The sequence below is a fragment of the Staurois parvus genome, unplaced genomic scaffold (genome assembly GCF_062004578.1).
Source record: "Staurois parvus isolate SC_StPar_1 unplaced genomic scaffold, SC_StPar_1.0 ptg000618l, whole genome shotgun sequence".
Taxonomy (NCBI): Eukaryota; Metazoa; Chordata; class Amphibia; order Anura; family Ranidae; genus Staurois; species Staurois parvus.
In genome coordinates this window covers 68749-94076 of record NW_028318414.1, presented here as the reverse complement: position 1 = coordinate 94076, position 25328 = coordinate 68749, and the positions used below count along the sequence as shown (strand labels likewise).

The 25328-nt window shown below is 40.5% G+C and overlaps 1 protein-coding gene across 2 annotated transcripts in view; it reads left to right on the top strand.

Annotated features, from left to right (window-relative positions):
* Nucleotides 1-25328, top strand: part of LOC149449438 (baculoviral IAP repeat-containing protein 1e-like) — a 64267-nt gene that overhangs the window by 19928 nt on the left and 19011 nt on the right. For both annotated transcript variants that reach the window (XM_089693202.1, XM_089693203.1), the window contains exons 4-12: nt 283-364; nt 2107-2158; nt 7307-7426; nt 10403-10502; nt 13790-13883; nt 17292-17337; nt 17433-19514; nt 20188-20361; nt 23650-23808. In XM_089693202.1, coding sequence (XP_089549328.1) covers nt 283-364; nt 2107-2158; nt 7307-7426; nt 10403-10502; nt 13790-13883; nt 17292-17337; nt 17433-19514; nt 20188-20361; nt 23650-23808 — 2909 coding nt within the window. The remainder of the gene's footprint in view (nt 1-282; nt 365-2106; nt 2159-7306; nt 7427-10402; nt 10503-13789; nt 13884-17291; nt 17338-17432; nt 19515-20187; nt 20362-23649; nt 23809-25328) is intronic.

Genomic DNA, 25328 nt, shown 5'->3' with positions numbered 1-25328 from the left:
TCTATTCTGTAACTAAAAAATCTTGTATTTGCCATTACTTTCAGTCCTAGTAACTATTACTATCAGGGAAGATATTGTAGATTCCTGATATGTTATAATCCATCCTTACTGTATCGAAAACATAAAAAAGTTGGACTTTATATACAGTACGTACAACCCCCCCCCCCCCCCCCGTATATGCAAGATATCTTCTTCTGAAGTAGGGAAAAAAAATTTGGTTTTGTCAGTACAATGCTGGAAGAATATATTTGCACTGACATTATACTTTGTTGACTGTCACAGGTGTAATTTTCTTAAAAGTATGAAAACGCATGAAGAAATTAAAGAATACATGAATTCCTACATTGGATTCGAAGGACTTAGCGTACGTAGATATGGTTTTGGTTTATCAGTCAGAATTGAATTCTAATATGTCTGTAAATTCATGCAGCAGCATGAAATAGAGCCATTGCTGTCAAATGAAATTTCTTTCATAGTGATCAATAGAGGAAAAGCTGTAAATGATTAGTTTACCTTTACTAAAAACTGCCCATGCAGGTAAGGAATGCCTGTAGATGCTGTTCTGACCAAAGGTAAATATCGCCCCTGCTATACATCTAGCTAATTTACTTTTCTCCCAAAGCCTGGTCAAAAAATTCCCATCTCATTCTGCCTTGGTGCTAGGACATTGCTAAGACACCCCCAGCTGATTCAAAGCCCCTTACATGCACTCTATCTCCCCTGTCACAGTAGCTTTGAACTCAGCGATGATGCCATGTAGGAGATAGTGGACCACACGTGCAGGGAAAGGAGAGCTTGCTCCTGTAATGGTGGGGGTGAGCACTAACAGCTGGGAGTGACTTAGCAATGTCTGGGAAACAAGGCAGGATGGGATGATGCCATTTCTGGGAGTCCTTCAGCCAGGCTTCAAGAGGTACATAAATGGCCTACACCTATAGCAAGGGCATTATCTGACTTTAGTCAAAGCTGCACAATTTGTTTTACCTACAGACACTCATTACCTGTGTAGCGCTCATGCCCAAAACAGCCTGCTATTTTGCCTTGGGTTCTTTCCCCAAACCATGTATCAGCAGCCAGGCACACAGCTTCAGTCACTTTTCTAGCTCAATGAAGAGTTGTAGAGGTTTCCTTTTTTGATGCTTTGTTATAAGATGAACTTAGAGAAGGTATAGAGAAGCTGTGGGATACTCCAGAAGCACAATATGGAAACACAAGGGCACGTATCACTTTCTCAGAGCTTCTTGGTACAGTCCTTGAAGCAGCAATGACGGACTGAGCTACACTGGGACACCACAGGAAATGTTCAGATTTGAGCAAGAGCTGGTACTGATGCACAAGGGGTAGTAGCAGCCTGGAGTCACTAGGATCTTACACACATAGCAGTACTCATAAATATCCCTGGATACTTGGGTGTCTCCTTCCAATATCAGCCAGACATTTCTCCCATAAACTCTCCAGACTGGATCCTCAAGGAAATCCCTCAATCAGTTCCAGCAAGGTCCAGCATAATAGGCAACCCAGCTCTAAAACAACTGGGACCTCAATGAGCCCTAGAACAGCCTCCCCCAGCTTTACCATAGCTGGGACCTCGATGAGCAAGTGTAAAAGTACAGTTGAACTGTCCAAAAGGGCAATAGCCCTTTAGACTGATAACCTGAACAAGAACCCTCTGCCCTAGGCCTTAAACTATTTATGCACTCCCAAGCCGCCTACTGGGCACACTCCCCCAGGGATTGGCTGGGACCACATGAATTAACAGGCTACAAATTTTACTCTCCCAGCCCACTACATTCACAAATCTTCCAGAAGTCAGGCTGGAGTAGTCAAACCAGTGAAACCCAGAACAGCCCAAAGTGATCAGAAGCTGCTCCACTGATTACAGGGGAGCCAAACGAGCTAAATTTACCTAACCTAACTAACAACCTGTCTAGGAGGGTGCTACACCTGCATAGGCAGTGTTTTGGCAAAGGTGAACTAACCCTTTAATGAAGGGCTATGATTTTAAGATAGCAGTTTAGTAAACATATAGACATTTCTGTCTTTAAAGTGAATTCTAGAACTTGGCTTACTAGTTAATTGTTGTGGTTCAAACATTTTGTTTTATAGGGAAAAGATTTCATTTATAATGACAAAGATTGGACTCCGCCCATCCAACCATGTAAGTCACTGTATACGTTTTGAACAGGTTTTATAGGGAATTTTGCTATGCATTTGTAGTGCTCACCTTCGGCAGGGGCTGGAAATAACTCATGTCTCTCTTACCTGTACAGAGACTGCCAGGCCCAGATTCCAATTTCAGTGCACACTGACAAACACAGGCTCCGCCTAGAGGTGTCATTTTGTAGTTTTCTTGTAGTACTTGAACAGGAGAGAGGGGTAAGGGGGCAGGATACTCCAAAAGCATACACAGGTACAGGAGGACAGATTCTCAAGCAAAAATGCTTCAGCAGCAGTATTGCTGGAGTTAGAGGGGACAGACAGGCAATCTGAGATGCTGTAAAAGCAGTCACAGCCCTTGTAGCTACCCTTGACATCCAACTCTCATGGCACTGGGACACCTGGAACTCTAGCTGCAATGTCCAAGAACAGCTGACTTCAACCAGCTTCTCTACAACACTCTTCAGTGAAAAGTGGTCCTATTCCAGCTAAGTTTCCTAGGGTAGTGTCCTTCAACAAATGTCTTTCAATCCAGGTTCCTCCAGGCCCTCAGTCAAACATATGCCGAGGCCTAGCAGCAACAGCTCTTCAGCAACATAAGCTGCCTCCCAGATCAGAGTCCCCAGGAAAAGAGGGCCCTGAACAAGCCTTCACAAACATTTGCCTTCTCCCCAGCCACTTTCTGGGTGCCTCCTCCCAGGGATTGCCTGAGGTCAGATAAATATTCATAGCCCAGGGATTGGTTCTCCTACTCTATTTTTGGAAGCCTTTTCCAGAGGTTGGCAGGAGTATCAGCCCCCAAGTTTAGGGATAACCTGACCAGACCTGAAAAATAAATTGCTGCTCCACTGAGTACAGCAGAGCCAAAAACTACATTTATTCAGCCTAGGGCAGGATGCTACACATTAATGATTAGTGAAGGGTCAGCAATGGACTACCAGGGATATGTATGAGTGCTGGCCATGAGGATTGCATTGCTCTGTAGAGCATGGTTCTCCAACAGGTCAGCATTTCAATTTGGCCATAGAATCAGTCTGAGTTGGAAAGCTTTTTTTTTCTTTAAAGTGTCAGGACAATACCAATGATACTTGTGGGTATCAACAGAAAGGGCACATTGCAGCCAAGGGCCTGCTATAAAATATGTGAACTAGACCTCTGCATTTTTACAAACTAAAGTTGACGCTTAGACAACCGATAGATAAAAATATTGCCAATGTTTTGTACTGGCAGATTTTCTATATACATACATACATACATTATATGTAATGATATATACATACAGTACAGATATTAAAGTACAGCATATATTCATATAGTCAAATACAAAGACTGTCTTGGAGGTACCCTAAACAAAACTGGTTTCAATAAAAACTGCAAAGTGTTAACAGTGGTTGATAATACATTGCAATTCCAGTGTCTCAGATAGTTTTTTGTTTTTGTTTTTTTGTACCATGATGTGTGAATTTCACTATTAACCACTTGCACTCCAGAAGATTTTACCCCCTTCCTGAACAGGCCATTTTTTGCTATACAGCACAGTGCTATGTGATCCGATGCAGGGAGGCCGCTCTGCCACCCTATAACTAAGTTACAAAGTCGGCAGCAGTTAAAGAAGATTCACTTGTAGGGATCCTGTCCTAAAATGGGTTATTCCTAATTATATATTCAGTATGTGCTTGTAGAGCTAGGCTGTAGCTAGCCTAAGCAATTATTTCTCTTTTTCTGTGCTCTCTGGGTATTTCCTAAGCTCAGATTGATTACTTCTGCCTGCTACTGTTAAGGGCTCATGCACATGGGCACCTTTGCCCGTATAGTGTAAAAAACAGGTGTATTCCAGGAAACCCGGGAGGAGCAGGTGCAGTGTACAGCTTGCTGTCTGCAGGTCTGTCAAAATCAATTGCAGGCTGAAATATGTTCAGGGATGTATGTGTTCAGGGATGTATGCCCTGAACATGGACTTTCTGTGTTTGGGTTATACATCCTTAAACACATAAAACCCTAAATGCAAATACTGCTCTGAACAGCGTACAGCGGCCATGTATTTCAATCTGTCATTGATTGTGACGGGGCTGCTGGCCGCGGGCTTTACACTTCCACTGTGCCTCCCGGGTGCTGGAATATAGCCAGTTTTTATGGAAAACTGGATGTACAGTTGTGTTCAAAATAATAGCAGTCAGACATCACTAACCTGATCAATCACTGTTTTTGGTACAAATGATATTTCTACATGGCAAATAATTTACTAGCAGGTGTAGTAGAGTAATAGAAATCCAACAGTCCCAACAGTCATGACATGCATGCTGCTGATTCTGTGTAATTGAATCACTAATTGAAAGGGGCATGTTCAAAATAATAGCAGTGTGGAGTTCTATTAGTGAGGTCATTTATTCTTTGAAAAACAGGTGGCAATTATTGCCCTTATTTAAGGAAGGAAGGCAGGCAGCAAATGTTGTACATGCTGGTTACAGTGCATTTCTCTCTGAAATTCTGAGGAAAATGGGTTGTTCCAGACATTGTTAAAAAGAACAGCGTACCTTGATTAAAAAGTTGATTGGAGAGGGGAAAACATATAAAGAAGTGCAGAAAATGATAGGCTGCTCAGCTAAAAGGATCGCAAATGCTTTAAAATGGCAACCAAAACCTGAAAGACATGGAAGAAAGTGAAAAACTACCATTCAAATGGATAGAAGAATAGCCAAAATGGCAAGGATTCAGCCAACAATCAGCTCCAGGAAGATCAAAGAAGGTGTAAAGTTACCTGTGAGTACTGTTACAATTAGAAGACGCCTATGTGAAGCCAAGCTATCTGCAAGAAGCCCCCACAAAGCCCCACTGTTGGAAAAATGACATGTGCTGAAGAGGTTACAATTTGCCAAAGAGCACATTGACTGGCCTAAAGAGAAATGGAGCAACATTTTGTGGACTGATGAAAGTAAGATTGTTCTTTTTGTGTCTAGTGGCCGGAGACAGTTTGTCAGACGACCCCCAAACACTGAATTCAAGCCACAGTACGTTATGGAGTGGCCAGCCCAATCCCCGGATCTTAATCCAATAGAAAACTTGTGGGGTGACATAAAAAATGCAGTTTCTGAGGCAAAACCAAGAAATAGAGAAGAACTGTGGAATGTAGTCCAATCATCCTGGGCTGGAATACCTGTTCACAGGTGCCAGAAGTTGGTTGACTCCATGCAACACAGATGTACAGCAGTTCTCAGAAACAGTGCTTATACAACTAAATATTAATTGATTCAAAGGAAAGCAAAATCTTCAAACATTTTTCAGTTTCTATAGTGAATGTTTGAGTTTGTAAAGAAGAATACAAACACTGCTATTTTTTTTGAACAGTCTAATATTCACTTTTCTTCAATTCTTTTAGAGGAACAACACAAATTTGATCTATTTTTCTTCATGTTTTGATTTGGAATAGAATGTGTAGTGTTCCCAATGCATTTGTGTGTATGGAAATAAAAGCTATTAGAAGGATTTTGAGCTTTATTCACTTTTTTCAACACGCTGCTATTATTTTGAACACAACTGTATATGTGCATAACCATTTAAGAAGTAGTCAAAGTGGTGAGAACTGAATATGAATATTTATTATTATGTATCCTCTCCAGCCAATCACTGAGGGGTTTGTTCAATGGTTTGAGTTGAGGGAAGGTGATATTGATTGGAGCAACCTTCCAGACTGTTCTCTTCTGCTAAATCTCTAAATGCTCTAATCAGACGTTAAAGAATTCCTGCCTCTTTAAAGAAAACTCCAATATTTTAAAAGTTGTTACCTTCCTGTCTAGTGTGATAGACATTTCTTAAAGGATAAATTCACCTTTGGGAACATGTTACATGTTTCACTCATTTTTAGGGTAGAACATGTAACATGTTCCCATAGCTGCAGCCACGCCTGCCACCCCCCTCCCTCTGACAGAGAAGTCTCCCTGTACTCTCAGATTTGAAAACAGCGCGGCCGTGCGAGGCTCCGCCCACATGGTCACGTCACTCATTCACAGAGTTCTGTGAATGAGTGCCTACAAGTCCCGATAGTCTTAGCGGCTGTTGGCTTGTAGTGTTCAATGAACTACCACAGAGCTGTCAAAATATGTACAGCAAGCAGATATTCTGACAGGTCTGCAGGAGGTCTGCATGGCGTCAGTAATTTACTGATCGCTGGTACAATGCTTTCCAGTCTCCTGTAGACAACAACAATAAATACACATTTTTTTACCTGCAAAAAAATGTGCATTTATTATTTTTGTCAAAAAGGTGAACATATCCTTTTAAAGGTCAGTTACTGTGAAAGGTGTGCAATTCTTATAAAACATATGGTGGCAGGTACTGTTTGTGTATGTAAAGGGTTAACTGCAGTTAACTGCCCTAGTGAAGATCACTCTGTCTGTTGGTGCTTAGATTGTTGTCCCAAAGGTCAGAATATATTTGCACAGGATGAGGCTGAGAGTGTAACATGTCACATTCTGAAGGAAGCAGTGGGATGTGAGAGTATCACCATCACACAATATTACAGTATACTGCATTTACTTTCATAATGAATAGACAGTTGAGCCTAGTACATACGATGAGGATATCGGATGAATGGTCATCTGTTTTGTTTTTTTGCATACTAGTCTTATATCGAAAATGAATAGGTAACTAGAGTTACAAAAATTCTCATAAGACAGAATACAACTTCCCGCAATGATGTATTGTATTGTAATGTAATCTTTCTTTTCTGAGCATGCTCGTCTTGATTACTCAATTTCTTTTTTTTTACGGATGAATACTGTACTGATTAAATGAAAATCGTTCATTTTGTTATCGCACAAGAAAAATGTTCTTGCTTGTCTCTTCGGATAATTTTGCATGATTGGCTCTCAAAAGCTGTGTACTAATTATCAGATTATCGGACAATCGCTCCGAAAGCGATATTTTTCATCCGATTTTCTCATCGTGTGTATTTGACATTACCAAACTGACAATTTCTCAAAGCAATCAACTATGATTCACAACTACAAAGTGATATCTGATCTCTTGATTTCTCTTTACAAATGAATTTTCATTATATTGTGTCCTTCAGAGCTGTACAAATTCTAATTCTGATGACTTGTTAGAGATGGTAATTACATTAATATTAGATCAATAAAAATTTGCTTCACAGGTGTTACCAGCCTGAATGTCTTTGAAAATGAGAATGTTCGCCTGGAATCATTTAAAAAGTGGCCTGCGAATGCCAATGTAGATCCCGCTTCACTTGCCAGATGGGGATTTTTTTATACAGGTAAAGCTGATTTTTGAGCACCATTTCTTTTCTGTTTTGTCTTTCTTTTCCAATTCATGTGTTAGGCCCCATGCACATTGAGCATTTAGCTCAGGTGCACGGGGCTTTGGTGTTTAACAGCGGACGGAAGGCACAGACGCGCCATCCAGCCCTGCTGCTGGCAGCTTGTTAAACTCTATGAGAGTTGGACAGCTGCTGCTGTAGCTGGACAGGGCTTGGTGGTGCACCTAGTGGTATTTCACTTTAGAGCAGTATGTTGCCAGGGACAAATGCCCGTAACACAGACCCTTTTACCTGGCAAAGCTTCATGCATCGGGGCTAAATGCCCACTGTGCATGGAACCTTGCTCTCACTCATCTTTAATGGACATGACAAGGCCCACCATCTAAAGCAAGGGCTCTCAAGTTAAATCCACCTTTGAACTTGTTTCTACAGGTAAGCCTATAACAAGGCTTACCTGTAGGTACAGTGAATATCTCCTAAACTTGCACTGTTTAGGAGATATTCACATAATATGCAGCTGGTGACTGGCGCATGCACTTTGAAAGGACGGCATACCGCGGTGGACCTTCATAGCTCCGTGTCGGAGTCGAGGGCTCCCAGGCACGTGTGGGAGTGACGTTATTGCGGCCCCGCCCATTCATACAGCCGGAGCCTGCAAACCCCAAAGGAAGACCGGGTGAAGATGCCGGGAAGCACTGGGAAGCCGTGACTGCACTGCGATGGAGGGCTCCATGTACAGGCAAGTATGTCATGATGTACTAGTATGTGGGGCATACTAGTACATTATGACCTAAACCTGCAGGGGTCCCATTCTTTTGTTTTGTTCTTTTTTGGCAGTTTACAACCTCTTTAAACTGTTGTGTAAACTTTGCTATAGGAACTCTTCTGATTATGCTAATTTTGAAAGCCAGACAGCATATGTTCTTACAAGCATTTTACTTGTTTGGGGGAACTAATATAACTAACCACCTAAAGGCAGGCCTTTTCTGGCCTGTAGCAATCAGTAATTTTTTGCTAGAAAATTTCTTAGAACCCCCAAACATGTATTTTTTAAAGCAGAGGCCCTAGAGAATAAATTGGTGGGTTTTGTAATTCTTTATGTTACACAGTATTTGTGCAGCTAGTTAGCTGCTCTGATTGCTAATACAAGAAAGCTGACAATCGGCTCTAAAATGCGGTACCAGGATGACGCCTGCAGCCGCAGGCATCATCCCAGTACAACCACTTGAAGTCCAGTGATGTACCAGTAACCCAAAGCCAAGACTTTTTTTTTCAGTTTGAGTCGAGTGGGTAAAGGTTAAAACCCCTGTAAGGTTTTATTGCTCTCTGTCACCAAAGGGGAGATTCACTTTGTTTGTCTGTTCTGGTGATCATTGTGAAGTTAAAATCAAAATTTTTAGTTGTTACCAGAACATGAACAAAGGGGAGAATCTTTGAATGCATACGCTTGTTGTGTGACAGCCATTTAAGAATGGATTTCCCTTATTTTGGAGAGCTTTCCCCTTACTTCCCATAGTGTCTGCTGGACATAAAGTGAAGGTATCCCCCCCCCCCCCAATGAGAAACAGACAGCAAAAGTTTTACATTTTGTATTTGTTTTCTGTCATATACAGTATATCAGGAGTGGGAACAACTCATTTTCTTAGGGAGATCTCAATTCTGACGTTCCAAGAGATCTAGGAAGCTAGTGCGTAAAAGTCTATCAGACACGACTTAAAACTCACTCAGTCTTGAATCAGCTGAAGCTTAGATCAGGCTTAATGAATGCATAAGACTAAGAAGTATTTCTATAAAATTGGTGAAGTAAAGGTACCAGCAAATGTTGCCATCCACTAGCTTTCTAGCTAAAGTCTTTCTCAACCCTGTTTTTTTGGAACCCCGGGGCTCCTGCAGTAGTTGCTAAGGGTTCCTTGAGCAGTGAGCAGTATAACAAGGCATACCTTCTACTTACCTTACATCTCTCCCACTAACCACCAACATAAGGGGGGCACCTATCCTACTGAACCACTGTTGTAAAGGGATTTTGTTTTCCGATTTCCGATGTAAAAGCACACTTTTATATTAACCGCCAATGTAAAAGGCCATTTTTCCACTGACCACCAATGTAAAGGGGCATTTTATTGACTACTAATGCAAGAGGGCATTTTTCTACTGACCACTGCTGTAAAGGGGCACTTGCAACTTTCACTCTGTCTATTTTTTCAATGTGATGATTATTCCGGTACATTTTTGTGTCGTGCTAAAAAATTATCCACTCTGGGTGTCAATGTGCTACTATATGAACTGTAGATATAATCATTTGTAGCAGGGGTTCCCTTAGACCCATAGATTATTTTAAGGATTCCACCAAGATATAAAGGTTGGCAAGGTTGATTTAGGGTTTTAACTGTTGATATCCTTAGGCAGTTGCGCATTTTTGTAATGAGGGAGTGGTCTGGCAAATCAAGGATGCTGCATAGCAATGAGGTGCCATGCTGTGTAGTAAGGGGAATCTGACTAAAGGAAAAAACAGCCTATTCATCTTTCTATAAAATTAATCCAGCATGAAACTTTGCCTTTGTGAAGGAGCTTCCTGTAATAAAGACCAGCCCCCTCTGCTCTCTCTCCTTGTGCAGACTCATTGGTCTAGTCTCTGCCCCCTCTTGTGGTTTTCTGCAGGTATCCTGTAGTAGGTGTGGCCTACTAGGTCCCTCCCACATCTCTGCTCTCTGCACAAGCTATATGTAGCACAGTGATGATGTCACTGCTATTTTTACAAGATAATAATTGTGTTTGCAAAGGCATTTGGTGTACACAAAGTCGCTTCATATCATTTGTGGCAATTAAGGAATATATTTAAATCAAGGTTATGGTGCTCGGAATTCAACTTTAATAGCAGGAAAAATACAGCTTAAAAAAATGATGTATTCAAATCAAACAATGTCTTGAAAAACTGTGTGAAAAAAGCCAAACAAGCTATATGTATACTTTTAGGAAAAGCAGATGCAGTGAGGTGCTACACATGTGATATCTGCATTCATTCATTTCAACCTGAGACAGACCCAATGGCTGAACATGTGAAACACAGCTCTGAGTAAGTATAACACATTATGAAAGCACCTAAACCATTCATTAAAAAATTCCAGCTGTATACTGTTCAATTTTTTGTTTCAGGCCTGTCAGCAAGTCCCTGTCATGGCTGATACCTGCTGACCGCCTGTGTAGAATCATAGCCCACAGCTCTGTGTTGGTAAACAACACAGTGCTTTGCACTGAGGGAGTGATCTGTCAGTTTCTCATCCCTGCAAAACATTGTTGAGAAACTATGTTAGAGATCTAGCAGTAAAAGCAGCACACTTTACAAATATTACACATAGTTAGGCACACATTTATCCCGATTGCCCCTAGATGTTAACCCCTTGCCAGTGTCATTAGTACAGTGACAGTGTATAGTATAATCACTGATCACTGTATTATTGTCACTGGTGATGTCAGTGGCAGTTAGTGTCAAATTGCCCACCGCACTCCCGCAATCCCATTATAAGTTGCTGATCACCACCATTAGTGGTATAAAAAAAAATTCCAGTGTACATACCATATTTTGAAGACACTATAACTTTCACTAACTTTCACGCAAACCAATCAATATACACTTAATTGGATTTTTTTTATCAAAGACATACAACAGGGTACAGTATGACCAAAATGTATGAATAATTTGATATAAATGTATGTAAATAAAAAAATATTAATAAACTTGTATAAAATAATCAATACAGAAAGAGCCCAGAGTTGATATATACCAGTGCAAAACTAAACATGGATGTCAAGAATGTCAGGGAAGGATGTAAATAGATGAGTGAAACATCAAATATAGACACGGCATAAATAATGGAACAAATAATGGCACAAATAGTGCCACAAAGATGTGAATGAGCACAAATATCACAAGTGCACTACCATATCTGAAACCAACACAAATAGACACGTCCTCAGCTCAAGACATTTACCATAGTGATAAAAGTGAACTGTACATATGAAACAGGAAAAAGTAATGTGAGTAGATGTTAAAAATATATATAAATTATATTAAAAAATGGTATAACAATAATCAATAAGTGAAAAGCACAAAGGTGATATATACCAGTGAGGGACTAAAGATGAATGACATAAATGTCACAAAAGGGTAAGAATAAATAGTGGATGACAGATAAACACAAAAACAAACCCGTCATAAAAAATGGCATAAATATTGCCACAAATAAACACAAAGGATGGTGTAATAGTCCACGATACACTAATACATATAAAGGCCAATATTTAGATTCCCAAATAAACTTGATGGGTGATAGTGAAAGTGAACAACTTGAGAAGAGATCCACCTCCGGCTAAATTGCCTCCTCACCTTCACGTTGCAACCCCTAGGGGCCAACACACTTCCAAGGCGCTCAACGCCAAACAGATCAGCATCCCATGGGGGCCTTACGCACTAATCCAGGAGCGTCAACCAGCAACAATAGTAGTGGTATCCCCCTCATGGAAAAAATGCACCACACAGCAACTCAAACGATCCCAAAAGAGGAGAAAAGGAACACTTCCATAGTATAGTAATCAGTATAATTTATTGAGCAGCATGTTGCCAAATGCCCACTTACATCAAATACAGGATAAATAGCTCAGAACAGCATGTAACAGTCTGGGTGTACTTGCATGGGTGTAGTAAGATGACGGCTGCCATCCATGCTGCAATTGATGTCACCACGCTTCCATCCTACGCGTTGCATCACGAGTCACGTGACTTCCTAAGGGTAAGATATCTGTCAGTTATTTGTCTTGGATTTTTCCCTGTGCAGCTATTAGCAGGTCCCTAAATACACCATATAAAATGAAAGGATACTTACTTTGCCAGGATCAGGCTTCCTGTTGTCAACCCATGACCTGCTCTTGTTTTAAAAGACTTCCTACTATCCACCACTTAACCACTATGTCTACTTAATTTCTTTCTTCATGTACCACATCTACAACATACCAACCTTAACAATATCATAACACTTCTTTTCATCATGCCTTCCAATCATTCTGTCTGCTTCGTCTTATATCCAATCTGTCCACTACATTCAACCTACAATGCCCACATAACCAACATTACGTTGTATATTCTTGTGCACACTCTGCATATGTCTCCCTGTGCTTCTCGGCTCAACAACTTTCCATGTCCTGTACACGGGGCTTTTTTTTTTTTCTCAGAGAATAGGTGCAGGAACTCTCCCTTCTGATTCACCTTTGTCTCCGCCTCCTACCCACCTCCGGGCACCATCCCTTGGTTCCACCCTTTACCCACCTCCCAGTACTGCCCCTTTTAGAGAATACAGAACCAAGTATAATTTTATGGTGCTAAGTAATTTGTATAAAATGTGTTAATGATAACAAGAAAAGCAGTAAAATAGATCCCCTGCAGCCAGCAACAATAGACCCCCAGCAACAACAGATCCAGCCCAGCAACAATAGACCCCTCCCAGCTACCAGCATCAATAGACCCCCCAGTAATAATAGACTCCTCCCTCAACAGTAGATCTCTCCTAGCAACAAATGACTCCCTAGAAACATAATACCCCCCTAGCAACAATAAATCCCCCACCAGCAACAATAGACCATCCCCATGCAAAAATAGATCCCCTCCAGAAATAATACATCTCCTAGCAGCCAGCATCAATAGACCCTCCAGAAAACCCTAGCACCCCTTGCAATGATATACATTCAGTGCTGGAGGTGCCAGAACTGCGTTCCCCCACGGTCCCGCTGAAAAACGCCCTGCCTGTACATAACATAAGTGGATATGATTTATGGATTACCTTTCTGTAAACGGCTACAATGATCACTGCTAACTTCTGAGTCCTGTGCCAAGTGGCTGCCCTGCTGCTTAGTGAACACAGGAGGTTATTGACTGAGCATTTTTTAAATTAACGCAAAGCAATCTCTGATTGGATAGGGTGGGTAAGTGGAATGGTGCTGTCACAATCTGACTGTACAGTGAAAGGAGAAGCAGCACAGTAACGAGTTCATGTCTCTGTCATTCTGCTTTGTCCTATCAGTATTGGCAGCATGTCGATTGATTGGCTTATTTTTTTCTTCTTTTTTTCCCACTCTGAGCTCTGCTGTATAGCGACTGTCAGGGCTGATAACAGGTCAAATTCAGGTACTTACACTCATTGCATTTAAACATTACATTTTTTAAAACTAAAGATTATTGAGCGGCTTTAAATTGTGTGTTTTATACGTGTTCCGCTGTAAGGTAAATTTGTAAACCAGTAATATGTTCTGATGAAGTGAGTTTTTTTAATCTTTCTAAATATCTCATTAGTGGTTAATTTTTTTTTTAAGTTGCAAATTTTTTAAGAGATCCTTGGACTTAAAATGTGAAAATACAGAGAATAGCAGTCATACAGAGAGTCAACAGTTTCAGCTAATACATCAGGTAAATTGTATTATCTTTTTTATTATTTTACATTATTTTACATTTTTATTTACATTAACAATTATATTAAAATAAACATTTTAAAGCTGTAGTAAACTGTAGTAAGAAAAAAGGTTTCCTCTCCATGACAAAGGCATAATATGTTAGTATACATCGAGAGAGAGAAAGAAAGAGAGACATAAAGAGAAAAAGAAAGGAGAGAATGAAAAGAGAAAGAAGAGAAACAGGAGACAGAGAGAGAAAGAAAGGAGAGAAAGAAAGAAGGGGGGAGAGAAGACACAAGGCTGGCTGGAAGTTTGGATGGGACAGACACAGGAGGAGGGGCAGCTTTCTCTCTCCTCTCCCATCTATGGTGGTGGTGGTGGGGGACTGTCAGCACTGGGAACAGAATATGCTGACAGATCTCCCACAGTGGGATGAGGAGCATACAGAAGCCCAGGGCATGCAGTCTGCAGGAGATGGATAGCAGAGGTGGCCAGGCAGAACATAGAGGAACTGAGAAAGCCACCTCTCCTATCCAGGCAGCCCCAGCCCACCAGGCAAATTCCCGTTGTGCCCTATGGCCACTCCGAGCCTGCTGGTGGGCACTGATTGGCAGCATTGATGGACACTGAAAGGGATCACTAGTGGGCACTGAAGGGCAGCACTTATGGATACTGAAAGGTAGCAATTATGAGCACTGATGGGGCTGCACTGATCATCAGGGAACTGATTATCAGTTTAGATGTCTCCTCTGAAGTTTGCTGCTTATCAGCTCTCCTCTCCTCACACGCTGTCAGCGTGAGGAGAGGACTACTGATAACTGGCATTTCCTATTTACATATGATAAACTGTGATTGGACACAGCTGATCACATGGTAAAGAGCCTACATCATCAGCTGTTTACCGCGATTAGTGATCCACTTTGTCCTAGAGACACAGCGCACCAGCGATCGTAGCACCATGTGCCCCCGGGGGCACAGAACAAGAGAGCTCCCGCCCATCCTTCATCTGTCAATACGGCAGGCGGGAGGCAGATAAGGCATGTAAGCTGCAATATATTACATTTTAATTGTTGGCTTTAGGTATACTTTAAATTTAAAGTGGGACTATACCCACCTAAGCTCCAGCGAAGCTCCATCCCGGAGCTCCCCACCCAGCCGCTGACATCTTCAAGTGGCCGGCTTCCAGGTCCCGAATGTTGGCCGCTGTCATTAACCATGAAGGGGATAACGTCACTCCCTCGCATGCATGGGAGTTCATTCAGATTCAGCATTGCCGAATTTGTACAGTGAGCTGAGCATGTGTGGCTCACCATACAGGGGCAGACAGGCAGGTAAGTATCTTTAATGCAGAAGAGACAAAGCGTGTCTCTTCTGCATTAAAAAAATCCTGTCTGTCTGCCCATTTTTGCTATATACAGTTGTGTTCAAAATAATAGCAGTCAGACATCACTAACCTGATGGCAAATAATTTACTAGCAGGTGTAGTAGAGTAATAGAAATCCAACAGACCCAACAGTCATGACATGCATGCTGCTGATTCTGTGTAATTGAATCACTAATTGAAAGGAGCATGTTCAAAATAATAGCAGTGTGGAGTTCTATTAGTGAGGTCATTCATTCTTTGAAAAACAGGTGGCAATTATTGCCCTTATTTAAGGAAGGAAGGCAGCAAATGTTGTACATACTGGTTACAGTGCATTTCTCTCTGAAATTCTGAGGAAAATGGGTTGTTCCAGACATTGTTTAGAAGAACAGCGTACCTTGATTAAAAAGTTGATTGGAGAGGGGAAAACATATACAGAAGTGCAGAAAATGATAGGCTGCTCAGCTAAAATGATCGCAAATGCTTTAAAATGGCAACCAAAACCTGAAAGACGTGGAAGAAAGCGAAAAACTACCATTCGAATGGATAGAAAAATAGCCAAAATGGCAAGGACTCAGCCAACAGTCAGCTCCAGGAAGATTAAAGAAGGTCTAAAGTTACCTGTGAGTACTGTTACAATTAGAAGACGCCTATGTGAAGCCAAGCTATCTGCAAGAAGCCCCCGCAAGTCCCAGTGTTGAAAAAAAGACATGCTGAAGAGGTTACAATTTGCCAAAGAGCACATTGACTGGCCTAAAGAGAAATGGCGCAACATTTTGTGGACTGATGAAAGTAAGATTGTTCTCTTTGGGTCTAGTGGCCAGAGACAGTTTGTCAGACGACCCCCAAACACTGAATTCAATCCACAGTACACTGTGAAGACAGTGAAGCATGGTTGCGCAAGCAACATGATATGGGGATGTTTCACACCAGTAAACGTGCAACATCTTGGTTCCAGACCAACAAGATTGACGTTATGGAGTGGCCAGCCCAATCCCCGGATCTTAATCCAATAGAAAACTTGTTGGGTGACATCAAAAATGCAGTTTCTGAGGCAAAACCAAGAAATAGAGAAGAACTGTGGAATGTAGTCCAGTCATCCTGGGCTGGAATACCTGTTCAGAGGTGCCAGAAGTTGCTTGACTCCATGCAACACAGATGTACAGCAGTTCTCAGAAACAGTGCTTATACAACTAAATATTTAAGTGATTCAAAGGAAAGCAAAATCTTCAAACATTTTTCAGTTTTATATAGTGAATGTTTGAGTTTGTAAAGAAGAATACAAACACTGCTATTTTTTTGAACAGTCTAATATTCACTTTTCTTCAATTTTTTTAGAGGAACAACACAAATTTGATATATTTTTCTTCATGTTTTGATGTGGAATAGAATGTGTAGTGTTCCCAATGCATTTGTGTGTATGGAAATAAAAGCTATTAGAAGGATTTTGAGCTTTATTCACTTTTTTCAACACACTGCTATTATTTTGAACACAACTGTAGCGTAAAGTTCCACTTTAAGCTGACCGCCATCACAGAGAGAGCAGAGTCAGGAACTCAGATGATGATATCTCACCTCTGTAATTCACAAACTATATCCAAAGCTGTCAGATTCCATCCCTATCTGAAATATGTATTGAGTCGGCTGGCCCAGTAAAAACTCTCTAATTACCTTGTATTAGACTTTTTATATGAAAATCTGCACATCAAACCAATGATAATATTAGCTGTGGACCTGCCTTAATCAGCTAGTTCACACATGGTGTTTCTAGACTTTGAAAGCACACCCTCTTACTCCATAAAAGTAGACTAAAATGTTACTCTTTTAGGGATAATATCTTTAATCAGTTTTCTCCTTGCTTTTACACACACATATTTGTTATATATTACTTGTAATATACAACACCAATGCTCATTACCATTATCCTTGCTTTTACACACACATATTTCTTATATATTACTTCTAATATTCAACACCAATGCTCAGTACCATTTGCACTACACAACCCGAGCCATGAGGCAAGCTCTTCTACTTACGCAGATATTTTTATCTTCTCTCCAGCCTGATCTGGATGTGGACAGGAAAGATCTTCACAACATAGAGAGCTGTAAGTCTGTATTTTAGCACTAAGCTGGTAACAAAATGTAAAGGTTTGCACATACTGCATGTGTCTCATTCTATTTATACTTTTTGCATTGCCAGGTATAGAAACCCCCAATGTGCATTGGCTTGACAAAACAAGGGAATTAAGACGGTGTCTTTCTGATGTCTATAATAATTCTACCTTCAGTAGCATGTTACCATTTCCAGAATCCTCTCATATTTCAGTAGATCTGAGGTCACTCTTTGCTGATATCTCCATACTGTTGAAGGACACTAGAAATCGCCCACTGAGGCAGCTTACATTACCAGATGTTCTGTCAGAACTGGGGGAAGTCACTATGATAGAAGGTGAAGCTGGCAGTGGGAAGACAGCACTGCTCAAGAAGATTGCCATTCTTTGGGCCTCAGGAAAATGTCCTATACTCAACAGGTTCAGTCTTGTGTTTTATATCTCTGTATACACTACTCAGAGGCATCAATCTCTGTGTGATATCCTCTGCCAGCAACTGAAGGGATCCGCTGCATCTCTTACTGAGGAGTCTCTGGAAGAAATGATACAGCAGTTAAAAGAAAAGGTGCTGTTCCTCCTAGATGATTATGGCTTGGTGGACTCTGCATCTGGAGCAATAGAAGAACTTGTATTAAAGAATCCCTGGAACAGAACGACTCTAGCAGTCACAGTGAGTACCAATGCTTCATGCAAAGTGCGACAATATGCAAAGAACATACTGAGTATTCAGGACTTCCCTCTTTTTAGTTCATCATACATTTTGAAACAGCTTTTCACCCACGATGCAACATTCATGGAAACCTTTGGCTTTCACTTGATGCAACCTGAATCTACTATGCTCAAGGCAGCTTTAAAGACTCCGCTATTTACTTTTGCTCTTTGTGTTTTGTGGGTACAAAACTTTGCTGAAAACAAATCAGAGGACTTTTTCATTTGTACAACTTACTTGATGCACAAAATCCTAAAATATGGCATGGAAAAAGACAAAGTAGAAGCTGTGGTGTTATCATGTGGACAGCTTGCGCTGGAAGGTATCTTCCAATCACGCTTTGAATTCACTCAGGAGCATCTAGATAAAGCTGGTGTAGAAAGTGACGATGCTCTTCGTTTTGGCCTATTGAGTAGGTTCACGTCACAGAGACTTAAGCCCATCTTCAAATTCTTCCATCCCTTATTCCAGGAGTACTTAGCTGGTAGGAAAATGGATGAACTACTGCAGTCAGTAGAAGTTGCAGAAAATGACAGTGGCTTATCTTATCTGCAGAAAATTAATACTTTCTTAAGTGTCCAGAATCGCTATCATTCTTTCCTGAAGAACTCGTGCATGCATTCTCCTAAAACGGCTACATTGATCATCTCTCATCTTTTCAGCTTGATGAGTAATCCAAAGGCATTTGCACATGAAGGAAATACAAATGGCCAGTCTATTCTAGATGTGGGCATCATGGACTCTATGTTTAGCACCATTAATCCAGAGCTTTCCCATTGTTTTGTAGTCAGGATGTTGCTTGAGTTTGCTATTGATGTAGCCAATAAGAGTAAATATTTGGATGACTGTGCTCCTATTATTTTGCATTTTATCAAGGACAAAGACATTGTACTGTGGGTAGAATCAGACCTTTGGCTGCTGAAATTCCTTCACAAATATCCTGAAGGACTGATGTTAATGAAGAGCCTGGAGATAAATTTACCTCATGCTACAAACAATGTAATCTCTACGTTTTGGAATTCAGAAGGATTTAAATCTATTTGGACTGTCCCAATAGTTGAGGAAGACTATTCCAATGCATTCCGGTATACCTCAGACATTCTGACTAAGCCTGAATTTAAATATATTAACAGTTTAAAGGTTCCCGATCTGTCCAAGCTTGATTTTGACCCGAATAAACACAAAATTTCTGTGCTAAGAATTAAAGCTCTGGGTGGTGTCATGGAGGAGGAAAACATCCTAGGTAACCTTATGGTCTTCTGCAATCTAGCTAATCACATTGAATTAGACTTAACTAACTGCACAGAATTTCTGAATTTCATCTGGCCTGTTATTGACCTGTACAAGACTTCCATTATGAAATTAAGTCTAAAAGCTACAGCCTTTTCCAGAGAGGAAGAAGAACTATTTACACAACTGACTTCACTGGAAATCCTGCAAATAAATGGAATGCCACCACCAGGTAAGCAGTAAAGTATATACTTAGATCACGGATATAAAGTAAGCAATTCAACATTGATCAAATTAATGTCAAAATATTAATAATAATCATAATAATAACAACAGTAATAATAATGATATAAGATAGCTTGACTACATCTAACCAAAAACAAAGTAAGATTTGCTTTCTTCTTAAAGTCATAATGTGGTCTCAACCGATCACTAGCACTATTAAGGAAACTTAGTGTGAAACCTATAACCTTTAGTCCTCCAAACAGATAACCTTTTCAATAGCAAATCACAATCCTGACTAAGCTGTACTGCAATCACAGCGGTGGACAGAAACACATGGTTAGAACGATATATTCTGCATTGTGTGGTTTAGGTGTCTGAATTAGGAAACAGTGACACATTTTTTGCAGTAAAGTAATTATATACATTTTAACTGTATTTAGCTCTGTTGAATGACAGATAGAGATTTTGTAGCCTGTTGGAAGATTATGATTACAACCAAACTTTGAAGCCTTATTACATCAGAAACAAAGCTATCCCTGCAAAGCCAGAAGTGCCTTTGGGCACCTGGGTAAGGCTTGACAGTAGTCGTTCCCCTTACACAAAATGTTTTGTTTTCTGTTTTGTCACTTAGATGTAGCTCTTAGTTTGGTCACTGTAGCTCTTGGTTTTATCTTCTACAGAGCACATCCTTTCAAACATTCACAATTTCAAAGAGCTGAAGGAACTAGAGGTAGAATGCCCAACTGGTAAATGGGACATCATTGGATTTTTGCCAGAGGAATTTAAAAGCCTTCAAAGAATTGAAAAGCTTGTATTTAAGAATGAGAACATGGAAACACAGTGTGAACAACTGGGTGTGTAAAATGCCATGATTATTATTTTTATGTTATTTCATATTGATAGTAAATGTATTCTTCTGTAAAAGAATAAAGCCAGCACAAAGTGCCAGTAAATGCGTGGAACATCCTTTCTCAACCGCACTTCTTTGGAACATTAGTTGCTGAAGGTTCCTTGAGCATTGAACAATTGAAGAGTCACCTCTCATCTGAAGGTCCCACGCTTCTCAATACCTCTCCTTATTATTTTTTTTTTAGGTACCTATATAGCACTATCAATTTACATATATATATACAGTGGGGATCGAAAGTTTGGGCACCCTAGCAAAAATTTGTATTAATGTGCATAAAGAAGCCAAGGAAAGATGGAAAATCTCCAAAAGGCATCAAATTACAGATTAGACATTCTTATAATATGTCAACAAAAGTTAGATTTTATTTCCATCATTTACACTTTCAAAATAACAGAAAACAAAAAAATGGCGTCTGCAAACGTTTGGGCACCCTGCAGAGTTAATATCTTGTACTGCCCCCTTTGGCAAGTATCACAGCTTGTAAATGCTTTTTGTAGCCATCCAAGAGTCTTTCAGTTCTTGTTTGAGGTATCTTTGCCCATTCTTCCTTACAAAAGTCTTCCAGTTCTTTGAGATTTCTGGGCTGTCTGTCACGCACTGCTCTTTTAAGGTCTATCCATAGATTTTCAATTATGTTGAGGTCAGGAGATTGTGAAGGCCATGGCAAAACCTTCAGTTTACGCCTCTTGATGTAATCCCCCGTGGATTTCGAGGTGTGTTTAGGATCATTATCCATTTGTAGAAGCCATCCTCTCTTTAACTTCAGCTTTTTCACAGATGGCATCAAGTTACCATCCAAAATTTGCTGAAATTTTATTGAATCCATTTTTCCTTCTACTCGTGAGATGTTCCCTGTGCCACTGGCTGCAACACAACCCCAAAGCATGATTGATCCAACCCCATGCTTAACAGTTGGACAGAGGTTCTTTTCATTAAATTCTGTGCCCCTTCTTCTCCAAACGTACCTTTGCTCATTCCGGCCAAAAAGTTCAATTTTAACCTCATCGGTCCACAGAACTTGTTTCCAAAATGCATCAGGCTTGTCTATATGTTCATTTGCAAAGTTCAAACGATGATTTTTGTGGTGAGGACGTAGAAAAGGTTTTCTTCTGATGACTCTTCCATGAAGACCATATTTGTACAAGTATCTCTTTATAGTGGAATAGTGTACCACAACTCCAGTGTCTGCCAGATCTTTCTGGAGGGATCGTGCAGTCAAACGTGAGTTTTGAATTGTTTTTCTCAAAATCCTGCGAGCTGTTCTGTCTGATATTTTTCTTGGTCTTCCAGATCTTGCTTTAACTTCCACTGTTCCTGATGACTGCCATTTCTTAATTACATTCCGAACAGAGGATATTGACATCTGAAAACGCTTTGCTATCTTCTTATAGCCTTCTCCAGCTTTGTGAGCGTCAACTATTTTCAGTTTCAGTTTTCTAGACAACTGCTTAGAAGAACCCATGGTGCTGATTGTTGGGGCAAGGTCAGATGAGTCTGGGCATTTAAAACCTTTGAGATTGACATCACCTGGTCTTCCCAGACGATGATTGAGAACAATCCATGACACTGGCAGGTCTCAGCTTTGCAAAGGGGGCAGTGCATGCTATAAATTCTGCAGGGTGCCCAAAGTTTTGCAGAAGCCATTTTTTTGTTTTCTGTTATTTTGAAAGTGTAAATGATGGAAATAAAATTAACTTTTGTTGACATATTATAAGAATGTCTAATCTGTAATTAGATGCCTTTTTGAGATTTTTCCATCTTTCCTTGGCTTCTTTATGCACATTAATACAAATTTTTAGCTGGGGTGCCCAAACTTTCGATCCCCACTGTGTATATATATATATATATATCGTGCATTCACATGCACTCACTCACAAACCCTCAAGGGGCGTACAATCCAAGGTCCCTAACTTACATTCATACATACACATGCTAGGGCCAATTTAGACAGGATCCAATTAACCTACCAGCATGCCTTTGGATTCTCATCTCTTCTGTCATATAAGTAGCTACTGACAGAAATAATCTTTTAGCATTATGTAAGGGTGGTATCCTCCTAACTGGCACCCCATTGTAAGAGACATTCTTTCCACTGACCAACAATATAAGGGACATTCTTCCTGCTCATCACCAATTTCCAATGTTATTCTTATTCTTCCCACTGACCGCCAATGTAAGTTGGAGCCCTTCTCCACTGACCACCAATGATAAGTACCATTTCTCAACTAATCTCTAATGTAGTAGTGCAAAAAGTAGTTATTTTTGATAATCCACAATAATTTTACTTAGAAATTTTCCTTTCATGCTGTGAGTGCTGCTTATCTGCCAGTCATCTTTTTCAGGCCCTGTTCACATTTGAGTGTTTTGTAGCTTGTAGCTCAAAGGTCAAATACACTCAACAAGCAAAAACCTATTGTTTTCAATAGGCCTTGTTCACATCTGAGCATTCTGTCGCTTGTGGCGAAATTGCTGTCGCTCAAAGTACATAAACTACTTTTCAGGCAGAATTGAGCAAATTTGTCCCCATAAACTTCAATGGAAATGCCGAAAAAGCACGATATAATAGTTTTTCAAGTGTTTTATTGTTTGTTTTCTGCTGAAACAGCAGCTTTCCACCCCTTTTCATCAGGATGCCAAACACATTGTTGAAAAACGCCTGAAAAAAGCCTGACAAAAGCTGCAAAAACGTGCAATTCATTTCCAAAAAACACTTCAAAACGTGACGCTTAGGTGTGAATGTAGTCTCAACATCTTGGTTTCCCTGTATTCTTTACAGTTTCTCCTCTGCTCATTCCTTTGGTTCACTTTCGATTTCCTTAGGCTATATATCCCATGGTATCTTGTCTGCTAACAGTGATATCAGATTACCTGTACTGACTGTGTCTCCTAAAAAGCCTCCTTTTCAGAACTCAGATATACAATTGTAGTTCAAACAGCAGGCTCTGTGAAATGAGTGACACAGTAGTGAGATACAGTATAGTGAATATGTGTCACTGCATTCATGGAAGTAACTGTGTCAGAAGTTTTTCAAATTTCAAGACCATTCAATAATAGGAGTAGGCTAGAACTAAACTTTGAAGTTCAATGTGGAAATAAGTGGAGTCCATTTTCCCACATACATTTTACAAAAAGGTGTCCCTCATTTCCATCTCATTAAGAGATTCTATGTGTATTTGTTGGTGTGCTAATATGTATCATTTTAATCACAATGATAGTGTACCTTACTTTGCAGGAAAAATGATTGAACACTTTCCCAATCTGAACTCTTTCACGATACAATGTAATCATTGTTCTGAATTTGAGAAGGTTATCACTTCTTTATGTCAGAATACAAAAATGGAAACTCTCTGTATTAAGAAACCAATGCTAAACAGCGAACTAATCCATTTGGGTAAGTCAATGATTTACTGTCTAGTAATAATAATGTATCATTTTATTATGTACAAATGGGCTAATTTCATAAAACACTGCAAAGAGTAATAATGTTTTGCAGTGACGCAGAGCAGCAAATCACACTTCTCTTTGCTTAACCTCCCTAGCGGTCTGATTATGTCCATATTTCTGTGCTCAAAGCGGTACATTTTTTTGCATGGAAATATGTATTTTTTTTATTGTAGGCCTGTAATTTTTAGGAATAACTCACTGAAATCTGTCCGAACAAGAGTCTAGTAAACATCCCGAGTATGTTACAATTTGAAACACAAAATCATAAATTATAATTTAATAAATAATCATAAAAAATAATATAATAATAAATTTAATTCAATAATATAATCAAACCAAAAACACTGAAATTTGAAATATAGCGCCAAGTTCGCACATCACTGAGCAAAGTCGCAGAATCGTTTTCAGTGTCTGAAGATGAATTTCCCCACGAATCATTATCACTCAATTCTGCAAGTAGTTCTAATTTACTATGGCTGTTCTCTAGCTGGTCTAAAACCGTTTTTGACCTAAAGGGACGCTTTTTGGATGCCATGGACATTTCTCAGTTTCCAGGCAGAAAGAACAGTAAAAGTGCAGGCAGGGCACAGGACAAAGCACTAAGGACAAAATGTATGTGAAATGGTTTGATACAGGAATGTTTTACTATGTGATTTTAGTGTATTTAGTGAATGTCACTTTTTGTCATTTTCAAATTTCCCACCAGTTCCGTCCCCCGTATGTCCCGACGCTCGCAGGGGACAAAACCCAGATGACAGATGCCGGCATCCGCCGGATTACATTGCCGGGGACACTGCAGGAGGGACATCGCGGGAGCGCAGGGCAAGGTAAGTGAAGAAAAGATGCCGGATCAGCGCTGCATGGTAAGCCTGGGTGTAGCTCGGGGTTACCGCTTTTGGTACTGAAACTTTACCCCAAGCTACACTCGGGAATACCGCCAGGGAGGTTAAATCATCACTGTATCCCTGGATCCAAGCCACTGACTCTACCGCCCTTGCGGCACTCTCCTATGGAGGTCTCGTCTGGACCCATTCACCCAGACCAAGCGGTCATAGAGGTGGTGGGGTCGGCATGCTCTTGTCACTGCTGAGCACCTTCCAGGTCCTCTCAAACCCCCCCTCTGTATCCTTCTCCTCCTTTGAGGCCCACTGCATCCGGCTATTCTCTCCCACCCATCTGAGGATTGCAGTAATCTATTGGCCTCCTGGACCCGTATCCCGATTCCTTGACGATTTCTCCGCCTGGCTATCCTTCTTCCTCTCCTCTGAGCTACCCCCCATCATCCTTGGAGACTTCAATATCCCTATCAACATCAATAACCTGGCTACATCCCGACTCCTCCACCTAACCTCTTCTTTTGCACTCACACAGTGTACACAGTCCTCCACCCACTCCGACGGGAACACCCTGGACCTTGTTTTCTCTCATCTCTGCACCCCCCACAACCTCACAAACACCCCCTTCCCT